This window comes from Neolamprologus brichardi, chromosome 6 (assembly GCF_056152115.1).
Source record: "Neolamprologus brichardi isolate AB-2024 chromosome 6, ASM5615211v1, whole genome shotgun sequence".
In the NCBI taxonomy this organism is placed as follows: domain Eukaryota; kingdom Metazoa; phylum Chordata; class Actinopteri; order Cichliformes; family Cichlidae; genus Neolamprologus; species Neolamprologus brichardi.
Window position 1 is genome coordinate 38,016,729 of NC_142109.1, and position 20,772 is coordinate 38,037,500.

General features: G+C 40.8%; 1 protein-coding gene across 2 annotated transcripts; it reads right to left on the reverse strand.

Moving 5' to 3' along the window:
* Positions 1 to 324: 324 nt before the first annotated feature.
* LOC102779321 (outer dynein arm-docking complex subunit 3) lies at positions 325 to 13,104 on the reverse strand. Of its 2 annotated transcripts, none has more exons than XM_087842649.1 (13): positions 12,947 to 13,104; positions 11,638 to 11,759; positions 11,307 to 11,384; positions 8,387 to 8,572; positions 8,148 to 8,249; positions 5,653 to 5,778; positions 5,380 to 5,502; positions 3,367 to 3,516; positions 3,125 to 3,285; positions 2,817 to 2,973; positions 1,750 to 1,902; positions 1,404 to 1,482; positions 325 to 1,318 (listed from the first exon to the last, which is right to left on the reverse strand). In XM_087842649.1, the coding sequence occupies exons 1-13, from the start codon at positions 13,017 to 13,019 to the stop codon at positions 1,194 to 1,196; spliced, it is 1,635 nt and encodes a 544-aa protein (XP_087698775.1). In that variant the 5' UTR covers positions 13,020 to 13,104; the 3' UTR covers positions 325 to 1,193. The 2 variants fall into 2 exon arrangements, with proteins under 2 accessions (XP_087698775.1, XP_087698776.1); XM_087842650.1 differs by lacking the exon at positions 12,947 to 13,104 and adding an exon at positions 12,065 to 12,082 and having other exon boundaries at positions 11,638 to 11,757.
* Positions 13,105 to 20,772: the final 7,668 nt, after the last annotated feature.

Below are 20,772 nucleotides of genomic sequence, written 5' to 3' on the forward strand. Positions count from 1 at the left end.
TGCCGGTGGCTGATGCCCTCAGACGCTGGTGGTTCTTGGTGTCTGGGGCTGAGCACTCGTGTATGTACCGGCTCACTCCTGGTGGCTGCTTGGCGGAGCCTGGCGTCTGTGACCCAGCTGGGCTCCTTCTGGGGGGTGGGCACCCCCCGGAAGGGGGGATTTTTCTATCTTCCCCCTTTCTCACTATCTCTTCTCCCCTGTGTTTTTCTTTCTCTCCCTCTTTCTTTCATTCTTTCTTTCTCCCTGTCCTATCCCCTAGTCCAGGGGTGTCAAACTCAAATACACAGTGGGCCAAAATTCAAAACTGGAACAAAGTCGCGGGCTAACGTTAATATTTATTGAAATATATTTATTCCTCCAGATATAAGAATGAATCTTTTCTTATGGACTCAAACACGTTTTGCTGAAAAACTGAATATGGAACAAGCAAAGCTTAATACTAAACAATATATATATTAGCTGTATAATACCAGTAGGCAGCTCTAATAGTAAATTGGTATGGCCAAATTTGGCCCGCGGGCCAGAGTTTGACACCTATGCCCTAGTCTATCCCGTCTGTAACAACCAAAAATAAAATAAAATAAATACATAATAATAATAAAGGTCAATCAAATGGACCAATATGGCAGGGCCATGATGAGCCACTTGGTAAAGTAAATCCGCTTGGCATCTTTCTTGGCCTTCAGACAACAATTCTGATGGCTGAAGATCCAAACAGGACAAAAAAAAAAAAAAGAAATCCTCTGCCAAAACCTCCGGACAGGCACACAACACCATATAGCATGCATGTAGTGCTCAACAAAATTGCCTGTACAGTGGATGCATATATTTGAGTCTGCAAGACCTATTTAGAGCACCCTCTTTCCTGTATAGTGGATTCTGTGGAGACAGGCAGAGAGTGAAATATGAGTAAAACAACCAAAAATGATGTGGAGTAAAGTGTTGACAGCTGACTGTTGCCAAATGAAACCTACTTACACAACAAGTACAGACATAAGGTATCAATTCACGACAGTTATGTAAGACTGTTAAAACTTAAATCGTCATTTGTTGTTTACTACATATCCTTATAGCAGCAGCTAAGAGGAGAAACTTGATAGCAATGACAAATCACAGTCTGTTCACTCGGCTTAAAATCATCCCGTTTTACACATCACTGCTTTATTTTGGGAGAGTTTGGAGATGCCGTCGGATTAAAACTTGCCCTTCCTCTTCTTCTGGGCCTTTCTTTTTGAGTTGGAGTCGACGATTAGCTGAGATTGACGCTTCAGTGCCTCACGAGAGATGACGTGAGCCCCGTCCTTGTCACTCTTGTCCTCTGGAACACAATTAAGTAATCAGCAATTTCAATGTAATTTAGTCTGTAGTCGTAGCTGGTAGTGTGTAGAAGAACACCAAGTTACCATCACTGTAGGGATCCTCTGCTTGATCCTCAGGTGGCTTGACTTGGGTGCTGTGTTTCCCCTCAATCCTGACGTAGAACTCATAGCAGAAACAGGAAGGCTTAGGCTTAGTGTTAGTCATTGGCAGACTGTGTGTTTGTATGCTCTGTGTTATATTCTCAAACAGAGAAGGTGTTGCTGAGTGTTAATGATCATCTACACACACGTGTTTTACTGCCTTTCTCTTAATGGGGAGCCCATGGACAAACTTAAACAAAAGCCTTGACTGAATTTGCAAATGTCAAACATGTTGTTTCAGACTCAGATGATCCATTTCAAGTTTTGAGTTTGTAGGCTTTTGTCTTACCTCCTTTTCTTCCATCTCCTTCATTATAGCTGCCACATCCATCCCCTCAAGCTCTTTCTGCAGGGACTCCAATTTCTGCTCACACTGGGCCATCAGCTCCAGCACCACAAAGTCCTCTGAGTCTGGATGCATGTTGGGAACTGTGTGCTCATCCTGGGAGATGATGAGTGAAAAAAGGAACAAAAGCACATGAAGACTGTGGAGCTCCAGCAGGCAGTTCTCTCTCTGGGGAGCATTTCCTTTGAAGGTAACACTCTTAAAAAACGTACCCTGAGATGGAGGTTTACTTTGATTACATACGCATTATATAGGAAGCAGGTAAATGGTAAATGGCCTGTATTTGTATAGCGCTTTACTAGTCCCTAAGGACCCCAAAGCGCTTTACACATCCAGCCATCCTCACATTCACACACTGGTGATGGCAGCTACATTGTAGCCACAGCCACCCTGGGGCGCACTGACAGAGGCGAGGCTGCCGGACACCGGGCCCTCTGACCACCACCAGTAGGCAACGGGTTAAGTGTCTTGCCCAAGGACACAACGACCGAGACTGTTGTAGTTGGGGCTCGAACCAGCAACCTTCCGATTACAAGGCGAACTCCCAACTCTCGCCCCATGATGATAATACAAACTGATTTGTAAATAAGGGGACATGAATGACTTGAGCTTAGTATTTAATAATATACTACGGTATACTTGGAACTAACTCGGCAGCTCACTCTCCTGACAACACATCCTTTAAAGGTATTTGGGGTCAACATGAGAGACAGGCTAATGTGAAAGGTAAAAGTGAGGTCACAGGTCAAATGCAAACTATCATGTGATATCCCTATATGTCATTGTTGTCAATACAATCAGTGGCCATAGCATTAGTATCACTTTATCTATTGACCTTGAAGGGCAGGTCAGATGGGACATTTTTACCTTCTCTATATGGTGACAACACACAGCATGCCTGTAAGAATCCGTTTCTATGTTCAATCAATGTTGCCCCAGTAAATGGAGAAGTTGACGTTGAAGACCTTGTGGTAACATCAGGAATCCTAATAGACTATGGTTGTTTGTACCAGTGAGATGTGCTGAAGATGGTCTGCCAGGTGCTCAACTCCGTGTCGGACGGCACCGAGGGTTTTCACAAGCCGATCCAGTTGCTCTTCGGCTTCATCGCACCTCTGCTGCTCAGCCTGCAGCTGCTGCTCACGCTCCTGCAGCGTCTGCTGGTGGCTAAAAAAAGCACACAGAAAGAGCAGAGGCTTCAGAATAAGCATTAGACACTCGTGTGATCCTCTGAGTCCCATTCACACCAACAGAGAGTCCATGTGATTCACAAACACTGTGACAGCTGCTGCATGACAGAGTTAAATATGTGTCTGACCTGGAGAGTTTAGCCTCCCCAGAATATTTCATCTCTTCAGACTGTTGCTCCAGAAGCTCCTTCTGCTCCTTCAGCTGCAGCAGGACCTGCTCGTTCTCCTCCCGCCGCCTCTCCAGATGTCGACGTGTCTCCTTCTGAGAAGTAAAGTGCTCCTCTAATTCCTACAAACACAAAATGCATGAAAGGAAAATGCATATCAGGAAGCACGCTGTGGGTAGCAGAATGAGTGGAAACCTTTGCACCTGTATATTGGTGATCCCAGTGGCCTCTTTGATGCGTCTGAAGGCCTCCTCAGCAGTCGAAATGTCTTTCTCCTCTTCAGCCAGCATCCTGGTGGTGCTGTGCTGGACCTCACTGCTTAGTTCATCCAGCTGCACGGCTGCACGCTGTACCTGCACGATGCAACAGCAACCACTGCACATGTCAGGGACCTGGTTTCACTTTACAGAATCATAATATTGTGTTTGAAGAAACAGACTGCGGTTAATGGGTTGTAGGTCACAGGATGCGCAGGGCTGAGTAAGATTATGTGTGCTCAGTGGTCTCAGCTCACACCTTTCTGTCTTTTTTTTTTGAAGCAACACCATCGCTTGAAGGTAGGTGTGGGTGTGTTTATTATAACCACAACAGTTTCTTTCTTATTTCGCCTGTCCCGTTCAGCACTGTCCATCCATCCATTTTCTTCCACTTATCTGCGGCCGGGTCGCGGGGGCAGCAGCCCAAGCAGAGAGGCCCAGACCTCCCTCTCCCCAGCCACCTCCTCCAGCTTATCTGGGGGGAACACCAAAGTGTTCCCAGGCCAGCCGAGAGATATAATCTCTCCAGTATGTCCTGGGTCTGCCCCGGGGAATCCTCCTGGTGGGACATGCCTGGAAAATCTCGCCCAGGAGGCGCCCAGGGGGCATCCTTGTCAGATGCCCAAACCTTTTACCAAGCTTTTACACTCAGCTCTCTCTTCACCACGACGGACCGTTGCAGTGTCCGCATCACTGTGGCCGCTGCACCAATCTGTCTGTCGATCTCCCACTCCCTTCTCCTGTCACTCGTGAACAAGACTCAGAGATACTTAAACTCAATACAGGAACTCTCTCTTCTTAGTTTTTGGCCCACTTCTCACCAGAAAGAGGAAACCAGCGGCTGAACAACAGCAGCACGTTTAAGCTTGATAAGCTGTTGTTAGAATTTATTTAATATTATTTCTACACCAGGATCTTTTTCTACAGCTGACGTAACTGTGCAGGGGCGGATCTAGCAAAGTTTAGCCAGGGGGGCCGATAGGGCATGAACAGGGAAAAGGGGGCACAAAGACATACTTTTTTTTCTTATTCTCATTTAAAATGTCTAGTTTTTAATAAATAATTATCTGACTCTTACACCCAAAGTTTTAATCTTGTGTAAAATATATAGAAGTCCATTACTGTATATAGTAACTGTTAAGTCTAATATACCCTAGTAAGCTATAGTACTTTTTCCTTTGGGAACCATCTGTGCAGTCTGCAGTTCTGTTGAAGAAAGATGTTGAATCTATTTAATTATTCTTGAAAAATAATTTATTTTTGTGCATTTTCCCCCTGCATCAAATTAAATTTGATTACATCGATTAAGCATCATGAGGTGGAGGGTGGTTTTCCCTTTTTTTTTTTTTTTTTGCTGGGAGTTTGCAACCCTATTAGTTAGGTTGCTTAAAATTTCTTCTAAGTACTCTTTAAAATACCAGAATAGGGAGGATGGTGCAGGTTTAACTTTATTAGATTGATCAGTGTTGCTGAACTATGAAATATTTTGGGCGCAGTGTATTTTTTATATACAGGTATAACAGAATAGCTTTAGTGTTGTTATTTATTTAAACTTGAGTATAAACTTATACAAAATGCAGCAAGATATTAAAAAAACGTTTTGTTGATTAAAAAACACACTATATCGGATTCATATCGGTATCGGCAGATATCCAAATTTATGATATCGGTATCGGTATCGGACATAAAAAAGTGGTATCGTGCCATCTCTAGTGCAGACATGACTGGGGGACAGGAAAGACAAAGATGTGGACAAGAGAAGTCTAGGTCTTTGCCCTCACCTCACATCGTTCTACCATTGGAGAGACTGATGATGTCACCAAACATCTATGTCACTAACATCAATGTGATTGGCCGGCTGTGCTGGAGTGAGCAGGAAGGTACTTCTTTATATCTTTGCTCTTTTATTTGTTACTCAACATTCATCTACAAAAACTGAGTACATTAAATGTCTCTCACCCTTCTCTCAACTTTTGCAGCCTGGGCCTTGCGCTCATCAACCTTTTTCCTGTAGCTTGCTATCACTTGGTCCCTCTCCTTACACTCCTTGTGAAGCAGCTCCTCCTGCTGCTGCAACTCAGCCTGCGAAGCAGAAGAAGATATAAGCTGATTGTGGTGAGTTGTGAGATACAGTGACTCCTTCATTTATGACTCTGGCAAATCAGCTGGATAATGTGGGTGATGCTGAGGGTTTCTTAATCTGAAGTCACAGCAAAGGAAATTACAGGTCACCTTAGCAGCTTCTTTGGAGAGCTGGCTGTCAGTATTCACGACCTGCAGACTGCGAAGCTCCTCTCTGTGCTTCAGGATTTCTGCTTGCAGAGTGTCGAGCTGGCTCTGATACGCCAGACTCTCATCCTGAAGGTGGTAAAGTGAGAGAAATGCAGGCAGAAGCACAAATAAGGCAAAGTGATCAACAAATTAACATCACATCAATGCATAAAATATACAATATTCTGTGTTCACTAATACAACATTTATAAAAAATAAACTTTTAATTATACTACCCTCAGACTTCCTATAATCAGACCCCATCTGGTCTTTAAGTGATGATGTGATGAATCCTTCCGGGTCCAAACTATGCGTTTATTAAGGCCGTTGTGTTTTTAACATGTTTTGTATCTTGTTCTATTGAATCTGAACAAGCCCCTAAAAACAGTCAGTGATCACTGTCGGCCTCTCTCGGTTTTTATTACCGCTGTTCATTTTAAAGCACAGTTATCAAAACCTTACGGTGTCGCTACAGCCCAGCCCATGCAGCAGTATATTAATGACTGACCTCGTATTGTGGATGGATTATCTCAGTTGTTCTCCTGACTGAAGTTTGGTCCGTTTACAGCATCCTACCATGCAACTGCATTTGTCCCTAACCATCGGGAATCTTCACGTTAACTTTTATCGAGTGGAAAAGTTAGCGTTCATCCTCCAGCTTCACTGTGTTTATGCTATGCTAACATAGCTGTGTAGCTAGCAATCACGTAGCACATCATTATATACCAGCTAGCCCAACTTCAGTAACCCTACAAACGTCACTGCTGTTTAGTTTCCCGTCTTCATTTATGTTGGAAGTGATAGCAGTGTTAACTTGTTATTTTCTGTTATATCGCGAGAGTACTATTGCCCGCGGTGAGTTGTTACAGAGATTGAAAATGTGACGTCATTCAGGGGTAAAACCGCAAAGAATTCTGGGAACTCGTGGCAAGAGGTACTAGCGCACGCAGGCTCTCAATTGAAATCAGTTACACAGCGATAAAAAGAAACAAAAAATGGCAAGAAGCTGTACAAGCCGGGCGAGCGACAGCCGCATGAAGCCGACGGGTAAAGCGAATGGTTTTTATCGGATTCCGGCGTGAAAGAGAAATTGTCCAAGCCATGTCTCCAAAGTCAAGAAGAGGAGATGGATGGCCTGGGTTGCCGCTATCCGAAGACCTAATATAACGTTCGAAAACACTACACCTCACATGTTAGTCTGCTCCAAGCATTTCCACAAAGGTAAGTGTTTTGTAGTACTTAATTCGTCTTATATGGCGCTGAACAGAAATCATCGCGCTATGCTCCTTTGTTTATTGTGGCTGTGTGTAATGTTTGCTGTGTTTTGTAGGCAAACCAGCCTACAAAATGGTGGAATGCGATCCAGACTGGGCACCCTCTCTCAAACAGTGAGATTTGATCAATTTTTTGTGGTTGTTGTTTTTGTTTTGTTGTGCAGCTGTGTTTTTATACAAATCAACTAATAATGCACAACGGTATACTATTTTGCCTTTGTCCTGTAAGCTTCAATAGTAACATGTAACACTGTTGTCAGTTATAAATAAAGACAGTCCTGATGAAAGACTTGTGCAACACTTACTTTATTTGTATTGGTTCTGACACTGTATATTAGTACAAACTGAAAAGAAAAATAGATTGCGTTGGCCCAAATTTAAGCAAAGCAAAGCACATTGAAGTGTTTCCTGAATGTTCAACAAAGTTGACAAGGTTTTGTTTTCGTTTTGTTTACACATATATGTATACAAATGTTTAAAAGGGGTGTTTATATTTTTATTTTTAAAAACGAAAGAGGGAGATTGTTAACTTGTTATTTTCTGTTATATCACGGCCCACGGTGAGTTGTTGTTATTGTGTGTGAGCAGTAAAACATAGCGTAACGAATAAAGCGCTTGGAGTGAGACCACGACGTCATGTCTTTTGACTTAACAAGCAGAGCTGTTCGCTTGAATTTTTTTAGAAATCTCTCAGTCAGAACATGCTATATCATGTTTAGGTGGAAACTAGCAAGCTAACTTCCTGCTAACATCTAACTCCGTTAAATTTAATAAATCCTGTTTTTATGGATGCCTGGATGTTACACTTAATTGTTAAACCTTATGAAGCAGCAACGCTGATCATTGTATTAAAGATGAAAGAATTTAGACAGTTTGTAACTCTCAGTGATGCTGCAGTGTTCGTTAGACTTTGGACCTAGAAACGGCGAATGACGTCAGGCTCAAAGAGCAGATTTTTCAGAGTACAGAGATCTTACAGGAAGTGTTTAAGAGACTGTGCTCAGGTACAAGCATGCAGGTGTCTGCTAACGCCTAAAACAGAATTAATGCTGAGAGCAAAGACCAAAATAACCATTTTCAGAGACCAGCTTTGCAGTGACTGTTTCAAAAGTATTTAACATAAACCGTTACAGGAGACGGTGCCGACAAAGTCTTGCGTTTTACGAGGAACGCTGGACTGACCTGTAAGTGACTCTTTAATTTCAGGTAGTCAATCATGATGTTCTCGGCCTCCTTGCACTTAAACTGGCTTTTTTCCAGACTGTTCTCCAGGACCCGCAAGTTCTGAAAACAAACACGAATCATTGCTCATTGTGACCTTTGACCTGTCACTATGCACATCTTATAACAAATGAGAACCATATAAAAAGAAACTGAGAGGCAATGACACTTTTTTGTTTTTGAATCAGAGAGGTAACTACCATGGCATTCTCCTCTTTTTTCAAAGTGCGCACACCAGGGGGCGCTACACTGTGCTCTGGTTTCATTCTCCGGTACTCCATCTTCAGCTCTTCACGGTGCCTCTCATAGAGCTCAGTGCCATGTTTTAGGGCATTAAGACGCTTCCTGTTGGATAGCACGCAGTCGTCTAGTGTTCCAATGATCTCCTGTGAGACATGCAGAGGAGGAATGCAGTACAGTCATGCATGCGGACCATGACAACAGATTTAGTGTGCAGTTCTGTGAAGAACTAAGGATACCCTGCTGCTTCCACAGGAATTAAAAATGTAAGTAATCACACACTTAATTGATTGATCATCATCGGTGTGAGCAGGTCTACAGAATTCAGGTATGTTAACACAATCTTCACGGAAGAGGACGTTCCAGTGAACTCACAACAAGCTCAGAGAAACTGCAAAAGCCCTTCATGATCCTTTTTCTCAGTCAGTTGTTAGATATCTTCAGTTTGTTAGCCTTTGGTTTGGATTTTCACCTGTGTGTCTTTCTGCTTAGCACTCCAGGTTTGTGCACCCCAGTCTGTTTTAACAGCTCTTAAATGAGCATAACAAATATTTTTCACCAAAATTCAGGTGAAATTCCTATGGTAGTCACTTCTGACCGGGAACTCCACAGATTCAAGGTTGATTAAAACACTCAAAATTCAATGAAAGAAGTGCTCATCACGTTTACATGTTCAAGTGCATAGTGTGGAGGATGTCATAAGGCCTGGAGGCAATCACATGTAAAACACAATATTTATGAGTGTTTTAAGTCGTAAATCGGGGCGATTTGACCCGATCACGACAGGAAGGTTAGTTTGCTCTTTTTTTCTTGCATTTTTCAGTTTGGTATTCTAGTTCATTTTCTCTTTTATTCTCAGCCCTGACTCGGTCCTTTGTAATTCCCTGAGTTTGTTTTCCTGCCCCCTGCGCTCTCTGTGTCAAGTCTGTTTATTTCCTGAGATCTGTTACTTGTTTTACTTTGTTGAGTTTTTTGTCTTTTGTGCTCTGTATTTAGTTATACATTCATTGTCTTGTTTTCTCACTTAGGTTTAGCTGCCCTCCCTGGCATGCCTATTTGTTCCTTCAGTTTGTCTCAGTTCTTTGTTGTGTCCTCTCTCATGGTTGCGTGTCTTCTAGCTGTTGGCTCTTTAGTTTTGGACCCTCGTTCCTGGCCAGCCTTTGTTTTGTATTTTGAGTTTATTTCCTTTCCTGTCCTGCATTTGGGTCCAAATCTTGTGTGCCACACAGCTGGACATGACAAACCCAAAACAGCTTAAGCAGATAGTCTGCACACCTTAGTGAGCATGTAAAAGGTTAAGGGCCGTGGAGGGCTGATGATTTAGGGACCTACGAGTCTCTGAGTGGACCGTGGACACCTCTACATACCCAAGTATTCCAGAGTCAGTGTGAGGCCATCTGTCCCACAGCTAAAGCTCGGACCAAACTGGGTCATCAACGCGATAATGTTGATGACCCAGTTTGATCGGGATGAGCACCATTTCCAATAGAACGACTGGAAAACCAAAGAATCAAGGTGCTGCAGAGCTCAGAGAGCTGTGCAGAAATGAATGGTGCAAACCGCAGTGAAGTGATCGTACCTATCCCTACAACCAAAACTTCAAATGATTTCACGTTGCGCTTACATGACTCTGGTAATTTAAACCTTGGAAAAGATCTTTAAAGTGTTATTTGATCCCCCATTAATGGTAAACTTGATCCTTCGTAATTTGCTCATCAGCAGAGTGAAAGTGTTGATGATGCTAAACCCTTTATATTAAAGTCTGTCTAAGAGCACCTCAAAAAATCCAGTCCTCACGTTAGACTTCTGTTTGCTGACCTCTCTGCTTTTAATAAGACACAGCCTCACGTTCCAAACTCCCAGAACAGCTCCTGATGCTGACTTTAAACTTCCTACTGACGAGTCGACAGGTCCTCGTTAACAAATGTCCGGCAGGACTGTGTCATGCTCTGGTTCCCCTCAGGGATGTGTTCTCGTAATTATGTATGCCGACAGCTGCAGGACTTCTTCTGAGGACAGATTTATAATTGCCTGATATCACTGTCCTCTGAGTCTGTCCACGGCCCTGTTTCGCCTGAATTTGTGAAGTAGTGTGATGATAACTATCTGGAGCTAAATGTGTGTCAAAAACAAAAGAAATGATCATTGATTTCAGACGCGTAACCCTGAGTATAAAGCGAGTGTTATTTGTGAGATAGTGCAGTCTTATAAATATCTCGGCACAGCCTTTGACAAATATCTCCATCATAAAACAGGATCAACAGAGAATGTGTTAGTAGGGAAGTTTTATGGCATTTTTATTGTTAATTTATTGAAAGTCTTTGAAGATTTTCTTTTATCTGCTGGCTCAGTATGTATCAAGGATAGAAACTCGCTCGGCAGTGTTGTTAATAAGTTGGTCGCCGTGACCTTGGACCCGACCCAGTGTAGAATAAACTAAACTTAAAGTCCTTCATTAAAATTCAGAAACCTAAAATCCTCGTTTCTCAGCTCTTAGATTACTTACTGCTGACAGATGATGAATATTTCTGTGGATGTTTATTCTTATACATTTCTCCTTGTTATTCTATTTATTTATTTCATCCTTATGTTATTTTTCTTGATCTCTGCTTTACTGTGCATCAAGGCTGGTTTAAAGACTGTGTGTTATGTGTAAGCTGCAAGCAAAAAGCTCTTTTTGGGATTAATGAAGTCGAATCTGAATTAGTGCTGTCAAGAAGAGTGGACCAAAATTGCCCCACAGTGATGTGACAGATTGATAAAGTCACAAAAACATTGCTGCAGCTTATTGCTGCTCAGTCACTGACGGACTTATTTCTTCACAGTACTGCATTTCAAGTAAAATCGGAGTTCAGGGTGCGTGCACAGGCTTCCTCTCACCTTCACAGACTTGTTGCGGTTGGATTCCCTCTCCCTTGCTCTGTTTTGAAAGGCCGCTCTGATCACCTGCTCATCACGCTAAGAGGAAGACACCAGCGTCACCAAAAATGAATTCTAAAACACATTTTTTGAGTGAGATAAATGTGGTTAAAAAAGAGGAAAAGAAGGAGGATTGTTGTCTCCAGCTTCATAAGGACCAGAAATGGCTTCCTGCTAGGTAGGCCAGGTTCCTCAGTCTGTGTGTGACTGCACTATTATCTTCTTTATTTTAAATTAAATAAAGTTCAGATCAGCATTCAAACATCTTTAGCTTGTGTTGTGACCATCTTACAGCATGAGCTCCTGCCAGCTTCCTGTGCAGCCTCCTGTTGTCCTCCCTCAGCTGATGGATCAGCTCCTGGTTCTTCATGATGGCAGCTTCATGTCTGTCATAGCACGCTTTTCTCTCCACCTCTATGGACACGTTTCATCACCACCACAATAATACAGAGAAACAGGTGACCCACAGTCACCTGCTGAATTTATCGGCTCTAAGTCAATTATAAGAGTGTTAAAGTTCATTTAAGGACCTAAATGGCAGTTTGCTGTTTTTCACTCAGCTGCTTCGTCTCGACTCTTTGTGTTCCAGGTGTTGCACTTTCTGCAGTTTATCACAGATGTGAGTAATGAAAGAGCTGTGTGAGATAACTGTGTAAATCATGCTGATTGTAAAATGCTTCATAAAGTTAAAATGAAATATCCTCAAGCTGGATGCCTACCTGTGCGTTTCTGTGCCATCGTTTTTTTTCTTCTGATGGAAGAAAGATGGAACTCAGCAGGACCCTGAGTGTACCTGTCAGACGGTCACAGCTGTTGCTCGATATAACCAAAATAAGGTTGCACTGTTTTATATAAAATTAAAGTACACCTGCCTCAGACAGACAGACCACTGTTGCTTGTGTTTACCTCACAGCGACTGTATGATTTACATTCATTAGATGGGATTTCAGATGAGGAGTAGCGATCATTCAGGATGGAAGCAGAACCTCCATAATACAGAATTGATTGTCACGAGAATCAAGCTATGGTTCATGTGTAAAACAAATCATTATCTTCAGTAATCAGTCCCAGGTGTTTTGGAGACTATACAAACAATAACATTGTTGTTTAAATTTTATTTAATTTAATAACTGTACAATACTCTCTGTATATAGTAACCATTCTCCTTAATGTAAATATGTAAGAACAATTGTGTATGTTTCTGTCCTGTGTCCTGTGTACTGTTTGTTTGTATATGTGTCTTTTTGGCTGCTGTTACAACCAAATTTCCCCTTGTGGGACAATTAAAGGATTATTCTATTCTATTTATTTTACAGCTTAAAATATCAATCACAGTTTAGGGCACTGAGAATTTTAGAAGACAAGTCGTTTTATTCATTCTCTGCAGCTTATTTAAAGACACTGATCAGCTGCAGGTGTCGAAACTTTGTCCTAATCAACACGAACTGGAGACAGCAAGCGTCTTTATCCGTGAGCTCTTTCATCGCTCAAATCTGTGATAAACTGCAGAAAATGCAACACCTGAAACACGAAGAGCGGAACAAGCCGCTAAGGTGCAACAGCTGCCCCCAGCTGAGCTGAAACCCGCCGAACAAACTTACCGAGCAGTCTGATTTTCCGCTTCAGCCCCGTGATGTGTTCAGCTGCCATCGCTGTGACTTTTCGGTGTTTCATTCAGTCAGTGGCGGAAAACGAAGCCTTTGTTTCTGTTGGAGTTGGTCGCAGTGTTGCCTAGCAACGTGTACACCTAAAGCCAAACCAGGGCTCGTTGAATGAATAGTCGCGTCATTCTCCATTCACTCCAGTAAGGATCACTGAGTCTCGCGATAGTTCAGGTGTTGTGCCAGAAAGTGATTGGCGTCCGCGGGAGCGCGCAGCTGCTTAAAGCTGTAGGGCCCAGATCCGTTACATAGACAGGATCAAACTGGGATAACGTGCAAAACACACATTCATGCCTTTGTTATTATGGAGGGCCAGGAGTGACTTGAATGAATGGATTAAATTGGCCATTAATGAATTCATTAAATGTTTCATTAATTATTTAATCAGAATCAGAATACTGAGAAATAGCACTAATATATACAGATCACTCAATTATAAATATCAAGAATGAACAGAGGTGATTATAAATAAATATCAAGAATACTGACAAAGAATATTACAGAGTAGTAAAGAGTGTGCGCAAAAGACTGCAACTATTGCAGTGTTTACAGTGTGTTAGAGGAGTAGTTGTACAGGGAGATGGCCACAGACACTTCCTGTGTCATTCAGTGGTGCTTTTTGGTAATCTCAGTCTGATTAAGTGTGCTCCTGTGACTGACCAGCACGTCATGGAGTGGGTGGGAGGTATTGTCCAGCACTCTTTATTTTGGACAACATCCGCCTGTCAGACACCACCCTAAGGGAGTCCAGCTCCATCCCCACAACATTACTGGCCTGGTAAATCAGTTTATTTACACTTAGACTAAGAGCTTTTATTGTCACTGTGTGGTTTCTTTCTTGCACAGCAAAATTGGGTAGCTGGACCACAAAGGCGCACAAGTAAAGAAAGGAAAATAATATGCAACAAGGGAAAAAAAATAAACAGCAATATATATGCACCCATATATGTGAGTGAACTATATCATGGTGTATGCGTAGAAACATTGAAACAGAAACATCATGCGGATGTAAACAAGGGCAGGTATATAATATAATAAATAAATAAATAAGGGTAGAGGGGCTATGGTCATTTAGGGTGGGGATGTTAATTCCACTGAGACCAAAATATTGCTCATACCAAAGATGTTGCACATGAGCCAAAAATATTGCACAGAACATGGAAAGAATGAGATACTGCAAATTGTTGATCAACAGCAGCGTCAGAGGGGTTCAACCTGTTGGCATCTGCGAATGATGTATTTAATTAATTCATTTTGTCACTCCGGGCACCTGCATGTATTTATTTTGTTTTGTTTGTTTCTTTGTTGTTCCCTTTGCACTTATCTCCACCCCCTGCCTAGAGACAGCCAGTTTGGCCCCAAGATGGCAGTGTCAGTGAGTGTGCATGAGTTTCTCTCCAAGCCATGTATGTTTTAATGTGATTATATTATGAGTTGTCCACAGATCCAGACATTGGTCTTAGTAAGCTGGAGTTATCTGAACCTTTTTTTACTACAATCAACTAAACCTGGCCTGCTCTGCTAGCCTTCTCTTTTGGCTGAGCCTGCATCTCCAGCCAGGCCTGCTCTGCTAATCCAGCTTGCTCCTCCAGCTAACCCTCTTCTGCTAAGATTGCTCCTCTGGCTGAGCCTGCTCTGCTAACTTGGCCTGCTCCTGCTTTTCAATCTGTTTTCAGGGTGTGACATAGTACAATTATAGCTTCTCTGAAAGTATTAGATATTGTAAGAACAGCACTTGAAAATAAATTTCTTTTTCTTAGCATTGTATATTGAGCTAACAAAGGTGTTTTGACACTGTGACACTGACACTGTGGACACTGTTATCAATATTATGAATATTATGCAAAAGCTTGATTTCAGTACAGATATGAGTAGTTGGATTAAAAGCTACTTAACAAAATGGACCCAGTTTGTTTGGTTTGATTCTGTATTGTTTGGTTCACTAATACTGAATAAAGGGACTCCACAAGGGTCTATTTTAGGAACCTTCTCTTCTTTCCATATGTAAGCAGATGATACAATTCTATATTCGCCAGCACCTTCTCTGATGAAGTATACACAAACCTTCAATCTGATTTTGTCACCTTAGCGATTGCTTTTTGTGATGCAAAATTAGTCCTGAATGCTAGCAAAACCAAAGTAACGTTTTCCCATAAGTCTGTGTCTGAAGCTCCTAACATCAAAACTGTGGAAGGTGATACCATAGAGGTTGTTGACTTGCACAAATACCTTGGTATTTGGCTTGATAAGAATCTTGACTTTAAACATCATATTACATATTTGATGAAATATTAATAATAAAACATTGATTTAAAAAAGCCCAAATTCACTTCACATTTTTGTATAGATTAAAATCTGGTTTCTCTATCACTTCCTGTAAGCTTCCATCATCATCCTCTAAAATATGTACATTAAGCACACGTGTAGTCTAATCTTATGCGAGGACACTCAGCTTTTCTCTTTTCTCATAAATGATATAAAGTGTTTAATATGAACTGAAATCTATGGGACATTGTGCAATAAATTTCTGGAGTTTCTTTTCTTAATGCATGTTTGAATATATTTCTTTTTGTTATCAACAAACTCAACTGAGTTGTTTTAATTCAGTGTTTAGGATAATAGGTTTTCCCTTTACCTTTGCGCTGTTTGTAAGGTAATAGAGCAAGCAGAGGTAAAATGTTAGATATCAGGAGAGAGACCAGCCCACTAGAAAGAACTTACGTGTAATTTTAAAGTACTTATAGACCAAGTACTTTAAGGTCATTGTGATAAGATAGGGACAGATTATTCAAGACTTAGTATGTGAGGAGCAGGATTTTAAATTCAAATGTGTATTTAATAGGGAGCCGATGAAGAAGAGAGAAATATGCTCTCTCTTTCTAGACTCACTAGTCAACTGAAGGCTCTTCAGGGAGTTGTTTAAGACATCCTGATAATAGCACATTACATTACATTAGCATATCAATTTTAGAGAGATTGCACAAATGGAAGAAAGCAGTCTTACATATTTGTTTAATATGTGCACTGAAGGACATGTCCTGGTCAAAAATGACTCCAAGGTTCCTCACAGTGTTACTGGAGGCCAAGGTAATGCCATCCAGAGTAAGAATCTGGTTAGATACCATATTTCTAAGATTCTCAGGGCCGAGTACAATAATCTCAGTTTACCTGAAGAAATATTCTGCAGTTTAACTAATTGGTGTGTGTTATCAATAACTGTGTGACCAAGTGACAGTGCCACGTCACTTAGTGTTCGTTCTCTCTCTGCAGTAGAGTATCACTTCCTGTTCCTGTTCCAACACACAGTGGTCTTTTGTGTAGCTTATCTGCATAGCAATTTAATTAAAAACATTTACATAATTTTGTAGATTTCCTGCGAATTAAGCCTTTGTCATGGTCCTGAGTCGGTGACTGAATGAATATTATCTTGTGTTCTAGTTATGTTTTGGTTTTGTGCTCCCCCCTGTTTAGTGTTGGGTCCTCCCTGCCCGTATGTTTCCTCTCTTCGTGGTCTGTGTATTTTGCCTGTTTTACTTTGAAAGTCTGTGTCTCGTGATGTCAATTAGGATCAGCTGTGTCTCCCTCCTGTTTTGCCCATTATTCATTCTCTTCCATGTGTATTTTATGGCTATGTCCCATTTCAGGGTCTGCACACTTGAAGTACACGCACTACGCGTACTACGTACGGTGCGTACTATAAGTACAAGAAGTGAGGAAGTGAGAGGCTTGTGAAATGGGACGGTATATGCTTCGTCGCGCTGTTCAGGCTGCCTAGCAACCATGATACTAACCGCGAGACACGCGAGATTGTGTGACATAAATGAAGGAGAAAAAAATGTTTTGTTGGTCATTCATTTTTGCCATGACATCACTTTGATTAGTTGAGTATCTGAGGCTGAGACCATGGGACTGTAAAACATGATTGTTGGGCTTCATTTCTGTACTGAACAGTCATTACAAGAGTAGTTGTTCATGAGACTAAAATCATCTCACTGTGGTAATGTAAATATAATATGGCCAATATTATAGTATTGTCAGATTATTATCATATATATATGTATATATATATATATATATATACATATATATATATATATATATATATATACAGTGGGGCAAAAAAGTATTTAGTCAGCCACCGATTGTGCAAGTTCCCCCACTTAAAATGATGACAGAGGTCAGTAATTTGCATCAGAGGTACACTTCAACTGTGAGAGACAGAATGTGAAAAAAAAATCCATGAATTCACATGGTAGGATTTGTAAAGAATTTATTCGTAAATCAGGGTGGAAAATAAGTATTTGGTCAATAACAAAAATACAACTCAATACTTTGTAACATAACCTTTGTTGCCAATAACAGAGGTCAAAGGTTTACTATAGGTCTTTACCAGGTTAGGGTTATATGGGACCACGAAGCGTGCACCGGACCACGCTTGATATTTGGGAAAATCGACGGCGCATTTGGAGTATGCATTTGAAGTACACTTCGAATTGGGACAGCCGTCGTCGCGTGGCGGTGACGTAATCGCACTTAAAATGCGTACTTCAAGCGTGCAGACCCTGAAATGGGACACAGCGATTGTGCGTGTCTACCTGTGCTCGTTGTTGGTTTGTCTGTGTTATTTAGTGTTTCTCCCCTTTGTGTTATGTCCTCAGGTCAGCTTACTAGCTTTCCCAGTTCAGTTTACTTTGTAATTCAAATCACAACTTTGTGTTACTGTCACCCATCATCAATAAACCTCACTTGCATCACTGCTGTTGTCTTCTCCACACACAACACGACTGCTACCCCAGCCGTGACAGCCTTCCCATATGGAAAAGAAATAGTAAAAACTTATATGACTTAACTCATGAAAGTGGCCACTTTCTCATTACTTTTATATATTGTTTTAGTAACTATCCAAAACATACAAGTTTAATTATATAATTTTTCAAGGGATCTTATATCTGTTTTTACTCTTGTATGCTTTTCATACAAGTTTCACACAAGACAGATACAAACTTTATAAGATTTATATATATCTTTTCCATATGGGTTAGCTTGACGCTCTGCTCAGTCCCTCTTTCCTCACCCCCCCCCCTCCAAAAGAAAGAAAAAATAGACAACAGTCCTTGATATAGTTTATCAGTATTTGCTTTCAAATGTCCAAACAAGTACACAGCAACAGAATTCCAAATTAGTAAAACATATGAAGCTCAATTCAAAATTGATGAAGAGAGATTGCGAGGTCAAAAACCATGTGGCTCCACTCTCCTCTCACCTAACTTCCTGTTTCTGCCAGACTATCAAAATAAAGGTATTCATTTCAAATTAAAGTTGTTCCAAGTGCACTCACATGTACTGTTTGTGTAAAAGAGAGAGACACACACACGCGCGCGCGCACACACACACACACACACACACACACACCAGAGCACACAGACAGAAGCAGGGCAGCTGCTGTCCAACTGGGATTTGACAAGAGGCGCTCCCTCTGCTGGCTCAATGCGGTACAAAGTGTCAGAAGGTGTTCGCGCAGTGGATCTGAACAGCTTGGGACAATCAATTGCCTCTGTGTTCCACAGGAGGGCGCACAGCTGGAAAGTCCTGTGCATTACATGTTAAAGTTGTTTCAAGTTCATTTACTTGTACTGCTTGTGTAAAAGACACACACACACACACACACTAGACTTGTAGTCAAGACCGCCTAATCCGAGACCAAGACAAGACCAAGACCAGAGGGTATCGAGACCAAGACAAGACCAGAGGGTATCGAGACCAAGACAAGACCAAGACCAAGTTGAGACGAGACCGAGACGAGACGAGACGAGACGAGACCAAGACCAAGACCAAGACCGAGACAAAAAAAGTCTTTAAACTGCAGCCAGATGCTGCTTCGTTTATGGGTCTCGGGCATATTTATGTGTTTTTGCTTTCGCACAGCCCTCCTCACCGCTGTCTACTGTCTCACTCACTCGCTGAGAGGACAGACGCATGCTCCACTTGACTGTTGCGTCTCTCACCCTCTCTGTTTTTCACATAATGATATTATCCTATATCCTCGCATGTGATTGGCCACAATATGGAGGGATTGGAGCGTAGCTGAGCCACTGTGTGAGAGCTGAGCAGCCAAAGGAAATTAAGTGAGGGTAGAAATGACTGAAAGATTATTAGGCTCTGTTTTGAGCTTTGTTCAAAAAAGAATGACTTCATATATATATATATATATATATATATATATATATATATATATATATATATATATATATGTATGTATGTGTGTGTATATATATATATATATATATATATATATATATATATATATATATATATATGTATGTATATGTATGTATATATGTATGTATATGTATGTATATATATATATATATATATATACACACACACACATATGCAGGACACCTCAAACGAGTTTTTTAATTAAGCAGCAAGGCAGAACAAAGTCGGGCCGGTATCAAGACACAGGGACTAAACCCCAATTCAACCAGACCCAGAACTGATCCAGAATTAAAACAGGACTACAACAGTAACCAAGACAGAACCAGAATCAGAACTAGATGATAGCAGCACTAAAAATCATCTTAGACCTGCACTACACTTATTTTTTAATTCTACCAAAGTACACTATTTAGATTCTGAAAAGTTTATATAATTATTTAGCCTTGTTGAGCAAACAAGCCTGCATAACTTAATAAATATAGAATTTTAAAAGTAACAAACGCTATCTAAAAAGATACAATAGGTACGAGATACATGTTCTGATAAGTTTTTGGCAAACAACCATTTGACTAACATGTGTGTCTCACCTGCTCTTGTTCCATCTCTGTTCTGTCGTCATTTTCGTCGTCTCTCTCCCTCTCTGTTCCTCTCTCTCCCTCTTTGTGCTGACAATCAAGCCAAACACAAATATACAGTGGAAACCAGATATTTACATACTCTTCAGATAAAAACACAAACACTTTTTAATTGTAACATCAAATCAGACTAAATGTTTCTTTTTTTAGATTGATAAATATAAAAAACATATTTGTTAACTTTAAGAGTAAAGAGAGAAACTGTCTGTATTTCTTAATTGTTAATGGCACCAAATTGTATTCAAAATTGAGCCACACTTATGGAGCTCCACAATTCTTTTCCAGAATTCTTTTCCAGGTGTTTTGGTTGACATCTCTTGATTTTTCAAAGAAACTTTCCCATTTCAAAGAAACAGGCTCTGTGTTTTGCCTTATATGCATCCACAGCTGTGCCACCAATTTACCCACATGGACTCTACTAACCAATCAGAAGCTTCTTAAGCTCAGAATGGAATCATCTGGAGTTTTCTTAATTAATCTTAATTAACAATAAACTTAGTGTATATGTACTCCTACATTTGATGAAAGTGATTAAAATAGACAGCTCCCTCTTTTTATTCTGACATTTAACTAATTCAAAAGACATTACAACATTTATTTATCTAAAACAAAAGTTTACTCTAAATTGATGTTTAACAGTAAAAAAAAAGGTTTTATGTTTTCTCCCTAAAGTGTATGTAAATATCTGGTTTCAACTGTGAATATACTGCTTGGGACAATCAATTGCCTCTGTGTTCCACAGGAGGGCGCACAGCTGGAAATTCCTGTGCATTACATGTTAAAGTTGTTTCAAGTTCATTTACTTGTACTGCTCGTGTAAAAGACACACACACACACACACACACACACACACAGACACAGACACACTGTGAGGTCTGCAGGGCAAAATTTGAATTTCAGTGCATGAGATTT

Coding starts and splice junctions, on each gene's coding strand:
- LOC102779321 (XM_087842649.1), bottom strand. CDS start 13,019: ATGAAACACCGAAAAGTCACAGCGATGGCAGCTGAACACATCACGGGG. Junction 11,385..11,637: donor AGCTGGCAGGAGCTCATGCT/GTAAGATGGTCA, acceptor TCTTCCTCTTAG/CGTGATGAGCAGGTGATCAG. Junction 3,517..5,379: donor CTGCAAAAGTTGAGAGAAGG/GTGAGAGACATT, acceptor TGCATCGTGCAG/GTACAGCGTGCAGCCGTGCA.